At 38.6% G+C, this 18,517-nt stretch overlaps 1 protein-coding gene across 3 annotated transcripts in view; it reads right to left on the reverse strand.

The window, feature by feature from the left end:
* Positions 1–18,107, reverse strand: part of DYNC1I1 (dynein cytoplasmic 1 intermediate chain 1) — a 280,263-nt gene extending 262,156 nt beyond the window's left edge. For all 3 annotated transcript variants that reach the window (XM_075271791.1, XM_075271790.1, XM_075271789.1), the window contains exons 1-4: positions 18,048–18,107; positions 9,712–9,772; positions 3,645–3,881; positions 1,358–1,474 (exon numbers count right to left, since the gene is read on the reverse strand). In XM_075271791.1, the coding sequence (XP_075127892.1) occupies positions 1,358–1,474; positions 3,645–3,872 (345 nt within the window). In that variant the 5' untranslated portion in view covers positions 3,873–3,881; positions 9,712–9,772; positions 18,048–18,107. The remainder of the gene's footprint in view (positions 1–1,357; positions 1,475–3,644; positions 3,882–9,711; positions 9,773–18,047) is intronic.
* Positions 18,108–18,517: the final 410 nt, after the last annotated feature.

Consider the following 18,517-nt stretch of genomic DNA (forward strand, 5'->3'; position numbering starts at 1 on the left):
TGTGATTGGTTGTTATGGGCAACAAAAACAGCTTTGCTTTCAGTTTTTACTTTCCAATATAATACCCCTGCGGTCCATTGGATACAGTCAGTGGCAGACATGGTGCCTAAGGAGGCCTGTAGGTCCTTCGGACATAGAAGAGTGTACCTTCCATTTATTTTAATAAAACTGAGCCTCGAAGGGAAACGAATAATACAAATACGACCCCCAACATGGGCATTTCTAGAAAAAATCTGTGTATGTTTTTTCTTGGATTAATGCAGGACCAAACAGTTCTGAAATTTAGCACTTAGGGTAAGTTCACACTGGGTTTGAGGCGGATACGGCCTCAAAATCCTGACCAAAAAGACGGCTCCCATTGAAGTCAATGGGAGCCAACCGGGTGTTTTTTCTGGGAGCCCGGAAAAAGAAGCGAGGTGCTCATTCTTCAGGCCGTTTCGCCTCACGATTCGGCCTGAAGACACTCCCTCTTCCCTACTAGGCCCATTCATTGGGCCAAATCTGGAGCGGAGTGCGTGACTACCCGTGGAGTCGCGGCTACCCTTATTTTGGACCGGAACATGAGGCGGCCTCCACCACGGTTCCGGTTCAAAAAACTCCGTGTGAACTTACCCTTAAAAGGTTTTTTTCTTGTTTTTTCTAGTTCAAATACATCTATAGCATAGATGCAGGCATAGCAGGCACCATTATTGACCGCCCCCATGTGTCACAATACAGTTTTACCCAAATAACTAGGGTTGAGCCGATCTTGAGATTTCAGGATCGATTTTAAAATCCGATTTCCGATCATTTTCCAGCCGATCCCGATTGTGAAATTTGCTTGATCGCCAATCGGAATCCGATCTTTTCCGGTCCCCATTGCTCAACCCTACACATAACACAAACTTATCATGCGGAAGATGACACCTGTAAGGTTCGTGGCACATGTGAGACCAAGATAACTTTAATAGGACCATATTTTAGGTTCCATACTATGACCACAAGACCTAAAACCCCTCTGGTTCTAGTGCAATTAGAAATCCGATTGGACAGTATAAGGCCGACCAATGCCTTTGGCCATGAAATGAGGCCGTATGATGGTGGTCTGAACCTGGATGTAGGATTGACTTCATATAAACAGAAAATTAGGGTCGGCAAACCACTAAAAAAAGTTAAAAAACAGCAATTAACCCCAATATTGCAGTTTTTTGCAGATTTTGATACAGCTGAGATATGTGATGTTGTATGTTACATACGCCGCTGCAGAGCAAAGCAAATTTCTGGTGACCCCATTAGAAGCTCTACAATGTGAACCCACAACAAACAGCACCTCCTATCTCAGCCTCCCCGGGTTTACATGTCTTACATCTTTACCAACCTCTTTTTTCTTCCTCTCCTCCTCTTTACGCTTCTTCTCCTCTCGTATTTGGGCTAGGCGCTGCTTCTTTCTTTCTAGTTCCGCCTTCAGGTCGCTTTTATCAGACATGATGGATTCCTGGGGAGACAAGAACGTCCAGAAATCTCCTTATGTAATAGCATTGACTTATTTTGTATGCATTTTCACTTCCCTTACAGGAGTTTTAGGTGATCTTTAGCTATGTAAAGGAACGGCTCTGTACATTCCCATCTAGCTGGCGCCCCCTGGTGTTCTGTTGATTCGCTCTCAGAATGTCCACCTAATGTATCCAGAGTGGTCACACATGCACAGACCCTCAAACGAATTGCAGATGGGCATCACTCCTTATAGAGACGTGTATAATAATAAGAGGTGTACTTGATAATGACAAATATTAAAGCAGTCCGGTCCCACCCCCCAGATTCTCTTAGGGGCGGAGCAATTACTGCCACTGTACAAGCCAATAGGAACTGGTTAGGGTTGAGCCGATCTTGAGATTTCAGGATCGTTTTTAAAATCCGATTTCCGATCATTTTCCATCCAAACCCGATCCCCGATCCCAATTCTGATCCCAATTCCGATCCTAATGCAAGTCAATCAGATTTTTTAATGATCGAAAATCGGATTTTAAAAACGATCCTATTCACTACACAGCGTGGAGTCCAAAAATTGAATGCTTCAATTTATAGACTCCACGCTGTGTAGTGATTAGAAAATCCGCCAGCTACTTAGTCGCCCCCTGCTGTCCGGTTACCTGCACAGAACCGCAGCCGCTGCCGCTCCCCGATCTTCTCGGTCCTCTCCTCTCTCATTCACACGCATTGAGAGCACCGTGCACGCCCCCAGCTCCCTAGGCTAGTGTTACTGTTGCTGGGAGTAGGCGGGGCTTGTTGTGGCTTAGGAGAATGTGGGCGGATAAAAGGCGCAGAGACATGAGTGCATCGCTTACGTCTCCCCTCCCAGTACCCACCCACACTCTCCTAAGCCACAAGCCCCACCTTCTCCCAGCATCTCTAACACTAGCCTAGGGAGGCGGGGGCACGCACGGCGCTCTGCAGGCATGTGAATGAGAGAGGAGAGGACCGAGAACAACGGCAGTGGCAGCAGTTCTGTGCAGGTAAGTTGAGCGATCGGGATCGGAATTCCCAATCTTTTTTAGGCAGGATCGGAACCCGATTGCGATCGTAAAATTTACTCCATCGTCGATCGGGATCCGATCTTTTCCGATCCTATCAGTTAATCCTAATACTGGTGTACTACAAGTGGCTTGTTCTCTGAACACTTTAGGTGGACGTTATGAGAAAAAATCGAAAGAACAACAGGTGGTGCCATATGTAATACCTACACCAGTGCTACCTAATAGTTAAAGGAATTTTCCAATAAAAATAACCAAATTTAACCCTTAAGTACTATCATGGTGTCTATCATACTCATATCATTACAATAGACGACATGATAGTACTTAAGTGTTAAAGGGAAACTGTCACCATGGAAATTTCTATATCTTTCCATGTATGGAGTAACAGAATCCAGTGGGCGGTCCTAACATTGCATGACAGCCTCTTCTCTACGACTGCGCATACACAGATACCTGTCAATCATGTTAGGACCGCCCACTGGACTCAGTTATATGAAATAGTTACACTTTGAGACAATTACAAGCTAAACATTTTTTAAATCATAAATAATTAAAAATTTTGCAGAATCTTAAAGATTTTTTCTAACCATCTTAGCGGTGACATCCGTTGTGTTGATCACTTGCCAATGGACGTGACTATGAATGCAGGAACTTTCTATGGGACTTGTCCAGGACTTTATTAGTCTCCATGCCAAACAGCAACATATTATACTGGCAGATCCACGTGGTATCACCGGAAGTAGCTATTTTTGCTCTAGAAATGTTTGTTTTTGGACATATTTGGGCCACGTCAGTTCTTTTATCTATATAGAATAAAATCCCTATGACAGTAATTAGTGACACGCCAGGTACCCGCTCCGAGATTGTGAATCTATAATGTAGAACGGCTTTGATTCTTCTTATAAAGAGACCAAAGAGAATTCATTAGTAGGAGAAGAGATTGTGTCAGCGGCCCCGGATCATGTCATAGCAAGGGAATGAAATAAGGAAAAAACTGCAAGTGCTGTGCAAAGGTTTTAGGTGTGGAAAAAGTAAGAATGCATTCAGAGATAGAAGGGTTAATTGCTTATTTTTGTCATTTATGAAAATTAAGCGAATCAAGACAAGTGAAATGTAAATCTGGTTACTTACCTGGATTTTGCTGGGCAGAGGTTGCTCTGCAGCACTAGTGTGCGTAACTGGGGCAGACTCTGGAAGGCTTTCTTTGGTACGTCGTCCAGGACCTTTGGCTGGTGCGACCCGGACTAGCTTTTCCTGCGGTTTGGATGCCTTTTCCTGGCTGCCGCTCGCTGCAGCCGCTGGAGTCTCTGGTTTCTTAGGATCTTTCTTCTCTTTTGAAACTCTTCGTTTTGGGGGCATCACAAAAACCTGAAGTTATCACCCCAAAAAGAAGAAATACTCAATGTCATGTGGTAAATAAATAGGACATACTAGTACAAAGAGGATAAAAGGATCCAGATTTACTGAGAACTTGTCAGCACCTTTATCAATATTGTGTTCCTCAAAAACAAAAAAGCTCCCGCCAAGGACATAAAAGGACTTTGTATGTTCTCCCCGTGTTTGCATGGATTTCCAACCCATATTCCAAAGACATACTGATAGGGAAAAATGTACATTGTGATCTCTATATGGGGCTCACAATCTACATTTTTAAAAAATTATAGTAGTTGTATTCATGTACATAGGAGCAGTATTATAGTAGTTATATTCTTGTACATAGATGGTAGTATTATAGTAGCTATATTCTTGTACATAGGAGCAGTATTATAGTAGTTATATTCTTGTACATAGGAGCAGTATTATAGTAGTTATATTCTTGTACATAGGAGTAGTATTATAGTAGTTATATTCTTGTACATAGATGGTAGTATTATAGTAGTTATATTCTTGTACATAGGAGTAGTATTATAGTAGTTATATTCTTGTACATAGGAGTAGTATTATAGTCGTTATATTCTTGTACATAGGAGTAGTATTATAGTAGTTATATTCTTGTACATAGGAGCAGTATTATAGTAGTTATATTTTTGTACATAGGTGTAGTATTATAGTCGTTATATTCTTGTATATAGGAGGTAGTATTATAGTAGTTATATTCTTGTACATAGGATTAGTATTATAGTAGTTATACTCTTGTACATAGGGGCAGTAGTATAGTAGTTATATTCTTGTACACAGGAGGTAGTATTATAGTAGTTATATTCTTGTACATAGGAGCAGTATTATAGTAGTTATATTCTTGTACATAGATGGTAGTATTATAGTAGCTATATTCTTGTACATAGGAGCAGTATTATAGTAGTTATATTCTTGTACATAGGAGCAGTATTATAGTAGTTATATTCTTGTACATAGGAGTAGTATTATAGTAGTTATATTCTTGTACATAGATGGTAGTATTATAGTAGTTATATTCTTGTACATAGGAGTAGTATTATAGTAGTTATATTCTTGTACATAGGAGTAGTATTATAGTCGTTATATTCTTGTACATAGGAGTAGTATTATAGTAGTTATATTCTTGTACATAGGAGCAGTATTATAGTAGTTATATTTTTGTACATAGGTGTAGTATTATAGTCGTTATATTCTTGTATATAGGAGGTAGTATTATAGTAGTTATATTCTTGTACATAGGATTAGTATTATAGTAGTTATACTCTTGTACATAGGGGCAGTAGTATAGTAGTTATATTCTTGTACACAGGAGGTAGTATTATAGTAGTTATATTCTTGTACATAGGAGCAGTATTATAGTAGTTATATTCTTGTACATAGGAGCAGTATTATAGTAGTTATATTCTTGTACATAGGAGTAGTATTATAGTAGTTATACTCTTGTACATAGGGGCAGTATTATAGTAGTTATATTCTTGTACATAGGAGCAGAATTATAGTAGTTATATTCTTGTACATAGGAGGTAGTATTATAGTAGTTATATTCTAGTACATAGGAGTAGTATTATAGTAGTTATATTCTTGTACATAGGAGTAGTATTATAGTAGTTATATTCTTGTACATAGGAGCAGTATTATAGTAGTTATATTCTTGTACATAGGAGTAGTATTATAGTAGTTATATTCCTGTACATTGGAGGTAGTATTATAGTAGTTATATTCTTGTACATAAGAGTAGTATTATAGTAGTTATATTCTTGTACATAGGAGTAGTATTATAGTAGTTATATTCTTGTACATAGGAGCAATATTATAGTAGTTATATTCTTGTATATAGGAGGTAGTATTATAGTAGTTATATTCTTGTACATAGGAGTAGTATTATAGTAGTTATATTCTTGTACATAGGAGCAGTATTATAGTAGTTATATTCTTGTACATAGGAGTAGTATTATAGTAGTTATATTCTTGTACATAGGAGCAGTATTACAGTAGTTCTATTCTTGTACATAGGAGGTAGTATTATAATAGTTATATTCTTGTACATAGGAGCAGTATTATAGTAGTTATATTCTTGTACATAGGAGCAGTATTATAGTAGTTATATTTTTGTACATAGGTGTAGTATTATAGTCGTTATATTCTTGTATATAGGAGGTAGTATTATAGTAGTTATATTCTTGTACATAGGAGTAGTATTATAGTAGTTATATTCTTGTACATAGGAGCAGTATTATAGTAGTTATATTCTTGTACATAGGAGCAGTATTATAGTTGTTATATTCTTGTACATAGGAGCAGTATTATAGTAGTTATATTCTTGTACATAGGAGCAGTATTATAGTAGTTATATTCTTGTACATAGGAGGCAGTATTATAGTAGTTATATTCTTGTACATAGGAGCAGTATTATAGTAGTTATATTTTTGTACATAGGAGCAGTATTATAGTAGTTATATTCTTGTACATAGGAGTAGTATTATAGTAGTTATATTCTTGTACATAGGAGATAGTATTATAGTCGTTATATTCTTGTACATAGGAGTAGTATTATAGTAGTTATATTCTTGTACATAGGAGCAGTATTATAGTAGTTATATTCTTGTACATAGGAGGCAGTATTATAGTAGTTATATTCTTGTACATAGGAGCAGTATTATAGTAGTTATATTCTTGTACATAGGAGCAGTATTATAGTAGTTATATTCTTGTACATAGGAGCAGTATTATAGTAGTTATATTCTTGTACATAGGAGCAGTATTATAGTAGTTATATTCTTGTACATAGGAGTAGTATTATAGTAGTTATATTCTTGTACATAGGAGCAGTATTATAGTAGTTATATTCTTGTACATAGGAGCAGTATTATAGTAGTTATATTCTTGTACATAGGTGTAGTATTATAGTCGTTATATTCTTGTACATAGGAATAGTATTATAGTAGTTATATTCTTGTACATAGGAGCAGTATTATAGTAGTTATATTCTTGTACATAGGAGCAGTATTATAGTAGTTATATTCTTGTACATAGGAGCAGTATTATAGTAGTTATATTCTTGTACATAGGAGTGGTATTATATTAGTTATATTCTTGTACATAGGTGTAGTATTATAGTCGTTATATTCTTGTACCTAGGAGGTAGTATTATAGTAGTTATATTCTTGTACATAGGAGTAGTATTATAGTAGTTATATTCTTGTACATAGGGGGTAGTATTATAGTAGTTATATTCTTGTACATAGGAGTAGTATTATAGTAGTTATATTCTTGTACATAGGAGGTAGTATTATAGTCGTTATATTCTTGTACATAGGAGGCAGTATTATAGTAGTTATATTCTTGTACATAGGAGTAGTATTATAGTAGTTATATTCTTGTACATAGGAGCAGTATTATAGTAGTTATATTCTTTTACATAGGAGCAGTATTATAGTAGTTATATTCTTGTACATAGGAGCAGTATTATAGTAGTTATATTCTTGTACAAAGGAGCAGTATTATAGTAGTTATATTCTTGTACATAGGAGCAGTATTATAGTAGTTATACTCTTGTACATAGGGGCAGTAGTATAGTAGTTATATTCTTGTACACAGGAGGTAGTACTATAGTAGTTATATTCTTGTACATAGGAGCAGTATTATAGTAGTTATATTCTTGTACATAGGAGCAGTATTATAGTAGTTATATTCTTGTACATAGGAGGTAGTATTATAGTAGTTATATTCTTGTACATAGGAGTAGTATTATAGTAGTTATACTCTTGTACATAGGGGCAGTATTATAGTAGTTATATTCTTGTACATAGGAGTAGTATTATAGTAGTTATATTCTTGTACATAGGAGCAGTATTATAGTAGTTATATTCTTGTACATAGGAGCAGAATTATAGTAGTTATATTCTTGTACATAGGAGGTAGTATTATAGTAGTTATATTCTAGTACATAGGAGTAGTATTATAGTAGTAGTTATATTCTTGTACATAGGAGTAGTATTATAGTAGTTATATTCTTGTACATAGGAGCAGTATTATAGTAGTTATATTCTTGTACATAGGAGTAGTATTATAGTAGTTATATTCCTGTACATTGGAGGTAGTATTATAGTAGTTATACTCTTGTACATAGGGGCAGTATTATAGTAGTTATATTCTTGTACATAGGAGTAATATTATAGTAGTTATATTCTTGTACATAGGAGCAATATTATAGTAGTTATATTCTTGTATATAGGAGGTAGTATTACAGTAGTTCTATTCTTGTACATAGGAGGTAGTATTATAATAGTTATATTCTTTTACATAGGAGCAGTATTATAGTAGTTATATTTTTGTACATAGGTGTAGTATTATAGTCGTTATATTCTTGTATATAGGAGGTAGTATTATAGTAGTTATATTCTTGTACATAGGAGTAGTATTATAGTAGTTATATTCTTGTACATAGGAGCAGTATTATAGTAGTTATATTCTTGTACATAGGAGCAGTATTATAGTTGTTATATTCTTGTACATAGGAGCAGTATTATAGTAGTTATATTCTTGTACATAGGAGCAGTATTATAGTAGTTATATTCTTGTACATAGGAGGCAGTATTATAGTAGTTATATTCTTGTACATAGGAGCAGTATTATAGTAGTTATATTTTTGTACATAGGAGCAGTATTATAGTAGTTATATTCTTGTACATAGGAGTAGTATTATAGTAGTTATATTCTTGTACATAGGAGATAGTATTATAGTCGTTATATTCTTGTACATAGGAGTAGTATTATAGTAGTTATATTCTTGTACATAGGAGCAGTATTATAGTAGTTATATTCTTGTACATAGGAGGCAGTATTATAGTAGTTATATTCTTGTACATAGGAGCAGTATTATAGTAGTTATATTCTTGTACATAGGAGCAGTATTATAGTAGTTATATTCTTGTACATAGGAGCAGTATTATAGTAGTTATATTCTTGTACATAGGAGCAGTATTATAGTAGTTATATTCTTGTACATAGGTGTAGTATTATAGTCGTTATATTCTTGTACATAGGAGTAGTATTATAGTAGTTATATTCTTGTACATAGGAGCAGTATTATAGTAGTTATATTCTTGTACATAGGAGCAGTATTATAGTAGTTATATTCTTGTACATAGGAGTAGTATTATAGTAGTTATATTCTTGTACATAGGAGCAGTATTATAGTAGTTATATTCTTGTACATAGGAGTGGTATTATATTAGTTATATTCTTGTACATAGGTGTAGTATTATAGTAGTTATATTCTTGTACATAGGAGGTAGTATTATAGTAGTTATATTCTTGTACATAGGAGCAGTATTATAGTAGTTATATTCTTGTACATAGGAGTAGTATTATAGTTGTTATATTCTTGTACATAGGAGGTAGTATTATAGTCGTTATATTCTTGTACATAGGAGGCAGTATTATAGTAGTTATATTCTTGTACATAGGAGTAGTATTATAGTAGTTATATTCTTGTACATAGGAGCAGTATTATAGTAGTTATATTCTTTTACATAGGAGCAGTATTATAGTAGTTATATTCTTGTACAAAGGAGCAGTATTATAGTAGTTATATTCTTGTACATAGGAGCAGTATTATAGTAGTTATATTCTTGTACATAGGAGCAGTATTATAGTAGTTATATTCTTGTACATAGGAGCAGTATTATAATAGTTATATTCTTGTACATAGGAGCAGTATTATAGTAGTTATATTCTTGTACATGTGAGTCAATATTAATCTACAACGAAAGTACTTATATCTTGCTGTGGTTCTTACCTTTCAGTTACAAGGTCCCAGTCTTGATGAGACCTGTTTTGTGGTTAAAGAACCTTTCCACCTAGAATGATAAAAATCAGAACCCTTTTATTGTTTATCCTTATATTATTTCACCTATTTCTCCTTAGTAAGGCAGATAGACCTTAATATAACAACCCCTGTTCATATGCCCATTTTAAATGTCAGAATAGATCGCCCCCTAGTCAGGATTTGCAAGGTAGCTCCCTCTGATGATGTATAAAATGTAATACTCCCAGTTTATTTTCCCCCAACACATGGTCAGTGGGTCCACCAAAATCAGCAGGTTCAGCCAATGACAGTCATATATGTATAGGATCCTGTATATGTGTTCGCCATCGAGGCAGTACTGGCGCCAACAGAGGCCTGTTTGTACTCGAGTATCAGAACGGCAGAACCTTACAGCGCTGCCTTGTTAGTATTCACTGATGTCAGTGTCAATGAAAACTAAAAAAAAAGTGGATGACGCTGCCATTTGCTACCTGTGCCATGTCCAACCAAACGTCTCTGCCAGAGAGATCTGTACCGGAGAGGCAGAGGTAGCGGCTGTGCTGTCCACTCCATTAGTATTCACTGACACTGACTGGAGCATTATACAGTATGGAGGAGGAATTGGGTAGCATTATACTGTATGGAGGGTACTGGAGAGCATTATACTGTATGGAGGGTACTGGAGAGCATTATACAGTATGGAGGAGGAATTGGGTTGCATTATACTGTATGGAGAGTACTGGAGAGCATTATACTGTATGGAGGGTACTGGAGAGCATTATACTGTATGGAGGGTACTGGAGAGCATTATATTGTGTGGAGGGTACTGGAGAGCATTATACTGTGTGGCAAGTACTGGAGAGCATTATACTGTGTGGCAGGTACTGGAGAGCATTATACTGTGTGGCAGGTACTGGAGAGCATTATACTGTGTGGAAGGTACTTGAGAGCATTATACTGTATGGAGGGTACTGGAGAGCATTATACAGTATGGAGGAGGAATTGGGTTGCATTATACTGTATGGAGAGTACTGGAGAGCATTATACTGTATGGAGGGTACTGGAGAGCATTATACTGTATGGAGGGTACTGGAGAGCATTATATTGTGTGGAGGGTAATGAAGAGCATTATACTGTGTGGCGAGTACTGGAGAGCATTATACTGTGTGGCAGGTACTGGAGAGCATTATACTGTGTGGAAGGTACTGGAGAGCATTATACTGTGTGGCAGGTACTGGAGAGCATTATACTGTGTGGCAAGTACTGGAGAGCATTATACTGTGTGGCAGGTACTGGAGAGCATTATACTGTGAGGCAGGTACTGGAGAGCATTATACTGTGTGGAGGGTACTGGAGAGCATTATATTGTGTGGAGGATAATGAAGAGCATTATACTGTGTGGCGAGTACTGGAGAGCATTATACTGTGTGGCAGGTACTGGAGAGCATTATACTGTGTGGAAGGTACTGGAGAGCATTATACTGTGTGGCAGGTACTGGAGAGCATTATACTGTGTGGCAGGTACTGGAGAGCATTATACTGTGTGGCAGGTACTGGAGAGCATTATACTGTGTGGAGGGTACTGGAGAGCATTATACTGTGTGGCAGGTACTGGAGAGCATTATACTGTATGGAGGGCACTGGAGAGTATTATACTGTGTGGCAGGTACTGGAGAGTATTACACTGTGTGGAGGGCACTGGACAGCATTATACTGAGGAGGGTTGTTATACTATGTGGGGGGAGGCACAATGCATTGTACTGTTTGGAAGAGTCAATGGGAATCATCATACTTTGGGGGATTACTGGAGAGCAATTAACTGTGTTGGTATCACTGGGGATCATTATACTATGTGTGGGATGACTGGGAAGCAATACATTATGTGGAGGGCCACTGGGGAGCATTATACTTTAGCAAGGGGTCTTTGCAAGCATTATACTGTAGGGGTAACAGGGGAGCATTATATTGTATATTATATAATATTATATTTTTAAATATAATATATATATATATATATATATATATATATATATATATATATGGAGAGCCTTTATGGAGAGCCATTATGGAGAGCCTTATATATATTATATATATAATATATGGCTCTCCATAATGCCGCACCTCCCTACATTTCTTCCCTCATCTCTGTCTACCGCCCAACCCGTGTTCTCCGCTCACTCAATGATCTAACACTTACATCCTCTATTATCAGAACCTCCCACGCTCGTATACAAGACTTCTCCCGAGCTGCACCACTTCTCTGGAATGCTCTACCCCGGACAATCAGATCAACTCCCAATTCCTACAGTTTCAAACGCAAACTAAAGACGCATCTTTTCAGACAATCCTATCACAATTCCTAATGCACAAAATTGTCTGAACACTGTATAAGCAATGCCGCCCCTGCTACCTCTTGTGTCACCCCCTCTACCTCATAGATTGTAAGCTCTTTTGAGCAGGGCCCTCAGTCCCATTGTGTGAAATGACGTTCTTTGTTATGTATGTCTGTATCTGAACCCTATAAATTGTACAGTGCTGCGGAATATGTTGGCGCTATATAAATAAAATGTATTATTATTATTATTATTATTGTATGAAGGAGCCACTAGGTGGCATTATACTGTGTTGAGGGTACGGGAGAGCATTATACTGTGTGAAAGGCATTGGAGAGCATTATACAGAGGAGGGCTGGTGAGCATACCATGTGGGAGGGCACAAAGCATTATACTGTTTGGAGGAGTCAGTGGGAATCATCATACTTTTGAGCTTACTGAAGAACAATGTACTGTATGTGGGGAGCATTATTCTATGTGTGGGAAGACTGGGAAGCATTATACTATGTTGGGGGGACTGGAGAGCATTATATTATGTGTAGGGGCCACTGGGGAGCATTATACTTTAACAACGAATCACTGCAAACGCTATATTGTAGGGGCCACTGGGGAGCATTATCCTGTGGGCGAGCACTAGAAAGCTTTATACTATGTGGGAGCCACTGGGGATCATTATACTATGTCTGGGATGACTGGGAAGCATTATACTATGTCTGGGATGACTGGGAAGCATTATACTATGTTGGGGAGACTGGAGAGCATTATATTATGTGGGGGGCACACATTTTGCCTCTTTGCGGCCCCATAATTCCCAGTGGCAGCCCTGCTGTATACCTCATGCACGCAGACATATTATGGTACACAGCAGTAACAGAGCTGCCATATCACAGAGTTGTTCATCTATAAAGCAGATAACATTACAGCACGATACAGCGGCGGCGTCCACAGCCTCAGGGGGATCCATATCCGGCCACTTAGCCTCCTCCATTTTTGCTTTCTCAGACACTCAGTCATAAAAGCCCTTGAATAAGCCTTAGGATATGTTCACACCTGCATACAAAAGTGAAGATTTTCTTCTCTCGCACCATGAAAATGACAGTGTTAGAAGCAAATAGTGTGTGCAGATCTTATATGCCGTGAGTGGCATCATCCTCTGTTGACTCTGACATTCCTCCTGGTAGACAATACATGTCCTAACCCGTATCCTGCACAGATGATACATGGTGTAAGCCATGGCAGCGGGGTGGAGCATGTTATATGACAACCTACTATCAGGAACAATTAGTATGATAATGAGCCCGTATACCGCTCCTCTAATTATATACCATAACACGCGGGCCGTACCCCATAGGAGCCCCAAGTACAGATTTAATCTAGCGCTATGAAAACTGCGTTGGGTTATGTGTCAGCTCACTTAAAGGGAAAGTGTCACCAAAAATGGCCCCTGTTTTAAAAGCAAGCTTCTACGTTCAACATATTGGTTATTTTATGTCTATTTTTCCATGTATCCGTTTTGTAATGCGATTACTATATCCTGCAATTTTCATTCTGGCCACTAAGCCTAATAATAGAGCCCCATAATCTCATAATACAAAAAAATAGAGCAATAAAATAATCTACAATCAGAAAATAAACAGATTAGAAAAAAAGTGATAGATTTCACTATCTGGTTTTAGTTAAAAATAAAAAAGATTGGCAATATACGAGTATTCCTTTTAAGACTCTGTTCACACTTAGTGTACTACATTTGGCATAGGCAACAGGAAAGCTCCCAATACATATGATAAGTATATCCATAGGACTCTGATCTGCTGGCATATGCCAAGAGAGGATGATGCCATGATTAGGGTTGAGCAATAGAGATCGGGAAAGATCTGATGCCGATCGGCGATCGAGCAAATTTCATGATCGTGATCGGAATTCCGATCCCGATCTTTTTAGGCGGGATCGAGGTCTCACGTTAGTTCCCACAATGCTTGGCTACTGACCAATCATTGTGAGAAAAGCTAACATTAGGGTTGAGCGATCGGGATCGGGAAAGATCGGGTGCTGATCAGCGACTGAGCAAATTTCACGATCGCGATCGGCTGGAAAATGATCGAAAATCGGATTTTAAAAACGATCCTGAAATCTCAAGATTGGCTCAACCCTAGCCATGATGTTATCTGAACATAAAGTGCCCATGTCATGTATACTGTGACCAAGATCCCACCAGATCGGGGAGGATTCCACTGGCCCTGGGACACTTGCCCACTCTTCCAAGAGTCTAGGGGGTCACCCTTTTATCTGAAGACTACCGGATGTTACAATGGAGTTGGCAAGTATGACAGGCTCTCCAGAACTCTCCACTCTAGACACACCCCTTACCCTATTAACTCAGAATTCCCTAACTGGACAACCCCTTTAACATTATGGGAATGTGTCACAATGACAACCCCTATTCATTTATTCTATTAGGAGTCATAGAAGACCCTCTTGCTTTGGAGGACTCAGCCCAGATCATTTTTACATGGCTAACCCTCAATGAGAATAGCTGGCATGTAATACCACATTTCCCCTGTAGTGGCCACTGCAGAGAGAATGTGTTACTGTAGCCACTCTTGTGGCGATCAACTGATTGCAGAACATTATGTAAAATATACTCACATATACTGGATATGATACTACCCTGGAAAAACGACAGAAAATCCGCCACATGTGACTATAGCCCCATTGTGAGGAAACTGGGCCAATCTGGATTTCAGGTCTCCAGTTTTGTTGACTCTGAGCGCTCCCAGTGTGGCAGCAACTTTGCATAAATTAATCCCGGATTGAGCGCGCTCTCTGATAATCCGTCGCTAGATTTATTCTCATTATTCTCACTCTTCATTTCTGGGTCTGGTTTGCAGAGATATGATTAAGAACTTAATAGGGACGCCATTAATATATGGAGACTTTCCAAGTCTGTCACTGATCCTGGCGTCCTATAATGGATGTCTATGATATTCCCCAGATCGAGCCTATTTTTAGAGAAAAAAAGATAGTTGTAATATTTATAAAAATAGCGTTAAAGGGGTTCTCCGCTTTGGACAATCCCTACTTGTTAGGAGTTCCATCAAAAATAAACCAGTCTCCCTGCTGGAACCCGCAGTGATCAGCTGTAATGTGTGGGGAAACCTGGCAGTAAGTGTGCAAATTCCCAGCAGTGCCACCACTGGACAAATGAAGTATTACATTGTGTCCATTCAAATCAATGGGTTGTAACACAGGACAGGACAGGACAGGTCCTCCAGGTTAAGAGACGCTCTTTGTAACCTCTGTTCCACCATGGTCAAGGGACAAAGGACTCCTCCCTCAGAATTCCCAAATGACAAAGGGTTTTATAATGTGGACAGCCCCTTTAAGGGCCTTTTCCCTAACTTTCCAGAGATCCTGAATGGCATATAACTTAACCCAACGCCATCTGTCATAATATGATGTGCACCACCAGTGGACTCCCCATAGATTATAGGAATATTCCAAGTCACCAGGGAGTTCAATGATCAAAGTATATGGGGTATATTTCAGCTGCTGCAGCACTTCTTTTCAAAGAGAAAAAATGAGGCAGACTTTCCTTTAGGGAGTTAGTTTGCAAACAGATATATGTAAATATCCTGGGCAGAGAAAAATGGCTTTTTGGTGCCCCAATTTGTACCCAGCGCTTGAGGCACCTGCCCTACCAGCACCCCTCTGAAGCCCATTAGTATAATTAAGAAACTTTGTATAAAATTCTAATATACCATATGTATCCAATACAAGGTGCCCACATACAGTGCCAGGCTCGGGGTTCTCCCTTCCATTGCCAAACATAATGTGCCCCCATACATTGCCATCCTCTATTTTCCCACGGTCAGTGCCAGCCACAATGTGTACCCATGCAGTACCAGTCTGTGTCCCCCATGTAGTGCCGCTGCCAATGTGCCCCCATGCAGTACCAGTCTGTGTCCCCCATGCAGTGCCGCTCCCAATGTGCCCCCATGCAGTACCAGTCTGTGTCCCCCGTGTAGTGCTACTCACAATGTGCCCCCATGCAGTAGCTGTCTGCCTTCTCCATATATGTCAGCCATAATGCACCCCCATGCAATGCCACTCTCTATTTTTTCCCCTAGAGTGCCAGTCACAATATACCCCTATACAGTGCCCATCTGCGTTCCCCTGAGTGACATTCATAATGTGCCCCCATGTGACACCAACGTCATTATTCTCCATATAGTGCCAACCACAATGTGTCGCCTATAGAGTGCCAGTCCTAAAGCCCATATAGCTATATGTCCTAACATAACACCAGCCTTAATGTTCCTCCATACAGCGCCAACCCCAGTGAGCTCCCCCCATTTGGTATCAGCCTCAGTATTCCCTCTTAAAGTGACACCACAAGATGCCCCCCATTCAATGTCAACCCTAGTTTTCCCCCACAACATCAGCCACTGTGGGCTTTACAGTGACACAATGGACACAATTCCCTTCTAGTGTAAGCCACAGTCTCATATTGCCATCTAGAGTGCCCCAACTCTGCTAAAGTACCCCTAAGTTTCAGCTACCCCAGCTGCTGCAGAAGCTCTTATGGGTACCCCCAGCGATCAGCTGTGATCTGTGTGGAAATCTGACAGTAAGGGTTCAATGTCTCTGCAGCGCCACCACAGGGGAAATGAAGTATTACACAGTGTCCATTCATATCTATGGGTTGTCTATGTAATACAGGACAGGACAAATCCTACAGAGAGAGAGGGAGATATGAGATAGATAGATAGATAGATAGATAGATAGATAGATAGATAGATAGATAGATAGATAGGAGATAGATAGATAGATAGATAGATAGGAGATAGATAGATAGATAGATAGATAGATAGATAGATAGATAGGAGATAGATAGATAGATAGATAGATAGATAGATAGATAGATAGGAGATAGATAGATAGATAGATAGATAGATAGATAGATAGATAGGAGATAGATAGATAGATAGATAGGAGATAGATAGATAGATAGATAGATAGATAGGAGATAGATAGATAGATAGATAGATAGATAGGAGATAGATAGATAGATAGATAGATAGATAGATAGATAGGAGATAGATAGATAGATAGATAGATAGATAGATAGATAGGAGATAGATAGGTAGATAGATAGATAGATAGATAGATAGATAGGAGATAGATAGGTAGATAGATAGATAGATAGATAGATAGGAGATAGATAGGTAGATAGATAGATAGATAGATAGATAGATAGATAGGAGATAGATAGGTAGATAGATAGATAGGAGATAGATAGATAGATAGATAGATAGATAGATAGATAGATAGGAGATAGATAGATAGATAGATAGATAGATAGATAGGAGATAGATAGATAGATAGATAGATAGATAGATAGATAGATAGGAGATAGATAGATAGATAGATAGGAGATAGATAGATAGATAGATAGATAGATAGATAGATAGATAGGAGATAGATAGATAAATAGACAGATAGATAAATAGATAGATAGATAGATACAATATAGTTGCGCCATATCCATGTGTGTGTATAAATATGTTATATTACATATATAGTTAGATGTATACTATATAGTTAGATATACCATATACTTTCTCCCCACCGACCCCCAGATATTCTGATATGATATAATAAATAATGTCGCCATAAAACTCTACGATAAAACTTCAAACTCATAAAAACTAATGACACAACAGACAATCCGAAGACATTGCCATAGTAATAGCCGAGCCCTCCCCATAGATATGATAGAGCATTACACAGTCACGTCTGCCACACATCTCCTGGTGCCACCACCACACTGCCATACACAGACTGGTGCTGGCTGATACCCAGGGCAATAAGGCAGAAGAGAAGCTGACAGTAGTGCCAGTAAGAAGAGTGTGATGTCAGCCGCTGCTGCGCTGCCTTGTGCATTACATGCTGCAGCACAGGGGTGCAGGCTGCTGCCTGGAGACATTACTGTACCTTGCTCCTGTGCTGTGTGAGGCTTCGGGGCAGGATTGGGTGGGGTGTGCCAGCTGCTAGAATGAGGTCCCTGGTACAGCACTACTGCATGATGCTGCTCTAGAATCCGCTGTCTCATGCTGGCCCTGGCTCAGCCTCATCAGCATCAGACCATAACCCATCCCTCTCTCCTACACCTCCCCTTGCCTCTGCTTGGGAGGGGGGCACCATATCTGCCAGTGCTAAGTGAGATGGGCACCGATTAACAAGCCTGCCAGGTGCACAACTTTCATCAAATGTTAGGGCTGCGTTATATATCTGTAAGAGAGGAAGGAAGGATAAATAGATGGATAGATAAATGTATGGACAGACAGAAGAAGAGGTGGACAGAAGGATGGAGAGGTGGATGGATAAACAGATAGATAGACAAATGTATGGACAGCGAGATGAAGAGGTAGATGGATAAATAGACAGATAGATAGATAGATAGA

Source organism: Leptodactylus fuscus, chromosome 4 (genome assembly GCF_031893055.1).
Source record: "Leptodactylus fuscus isolate aLepFus1 chromosome 4, aLepFus1.hap2, whole genome shotgun sequence".
Lineage (NCBI taxonomy): Eukaryota > Metazoa > Chordata > Amphibia > Anura > Leptodactylidae > Leptodactylus > Leptodactylus fuscus.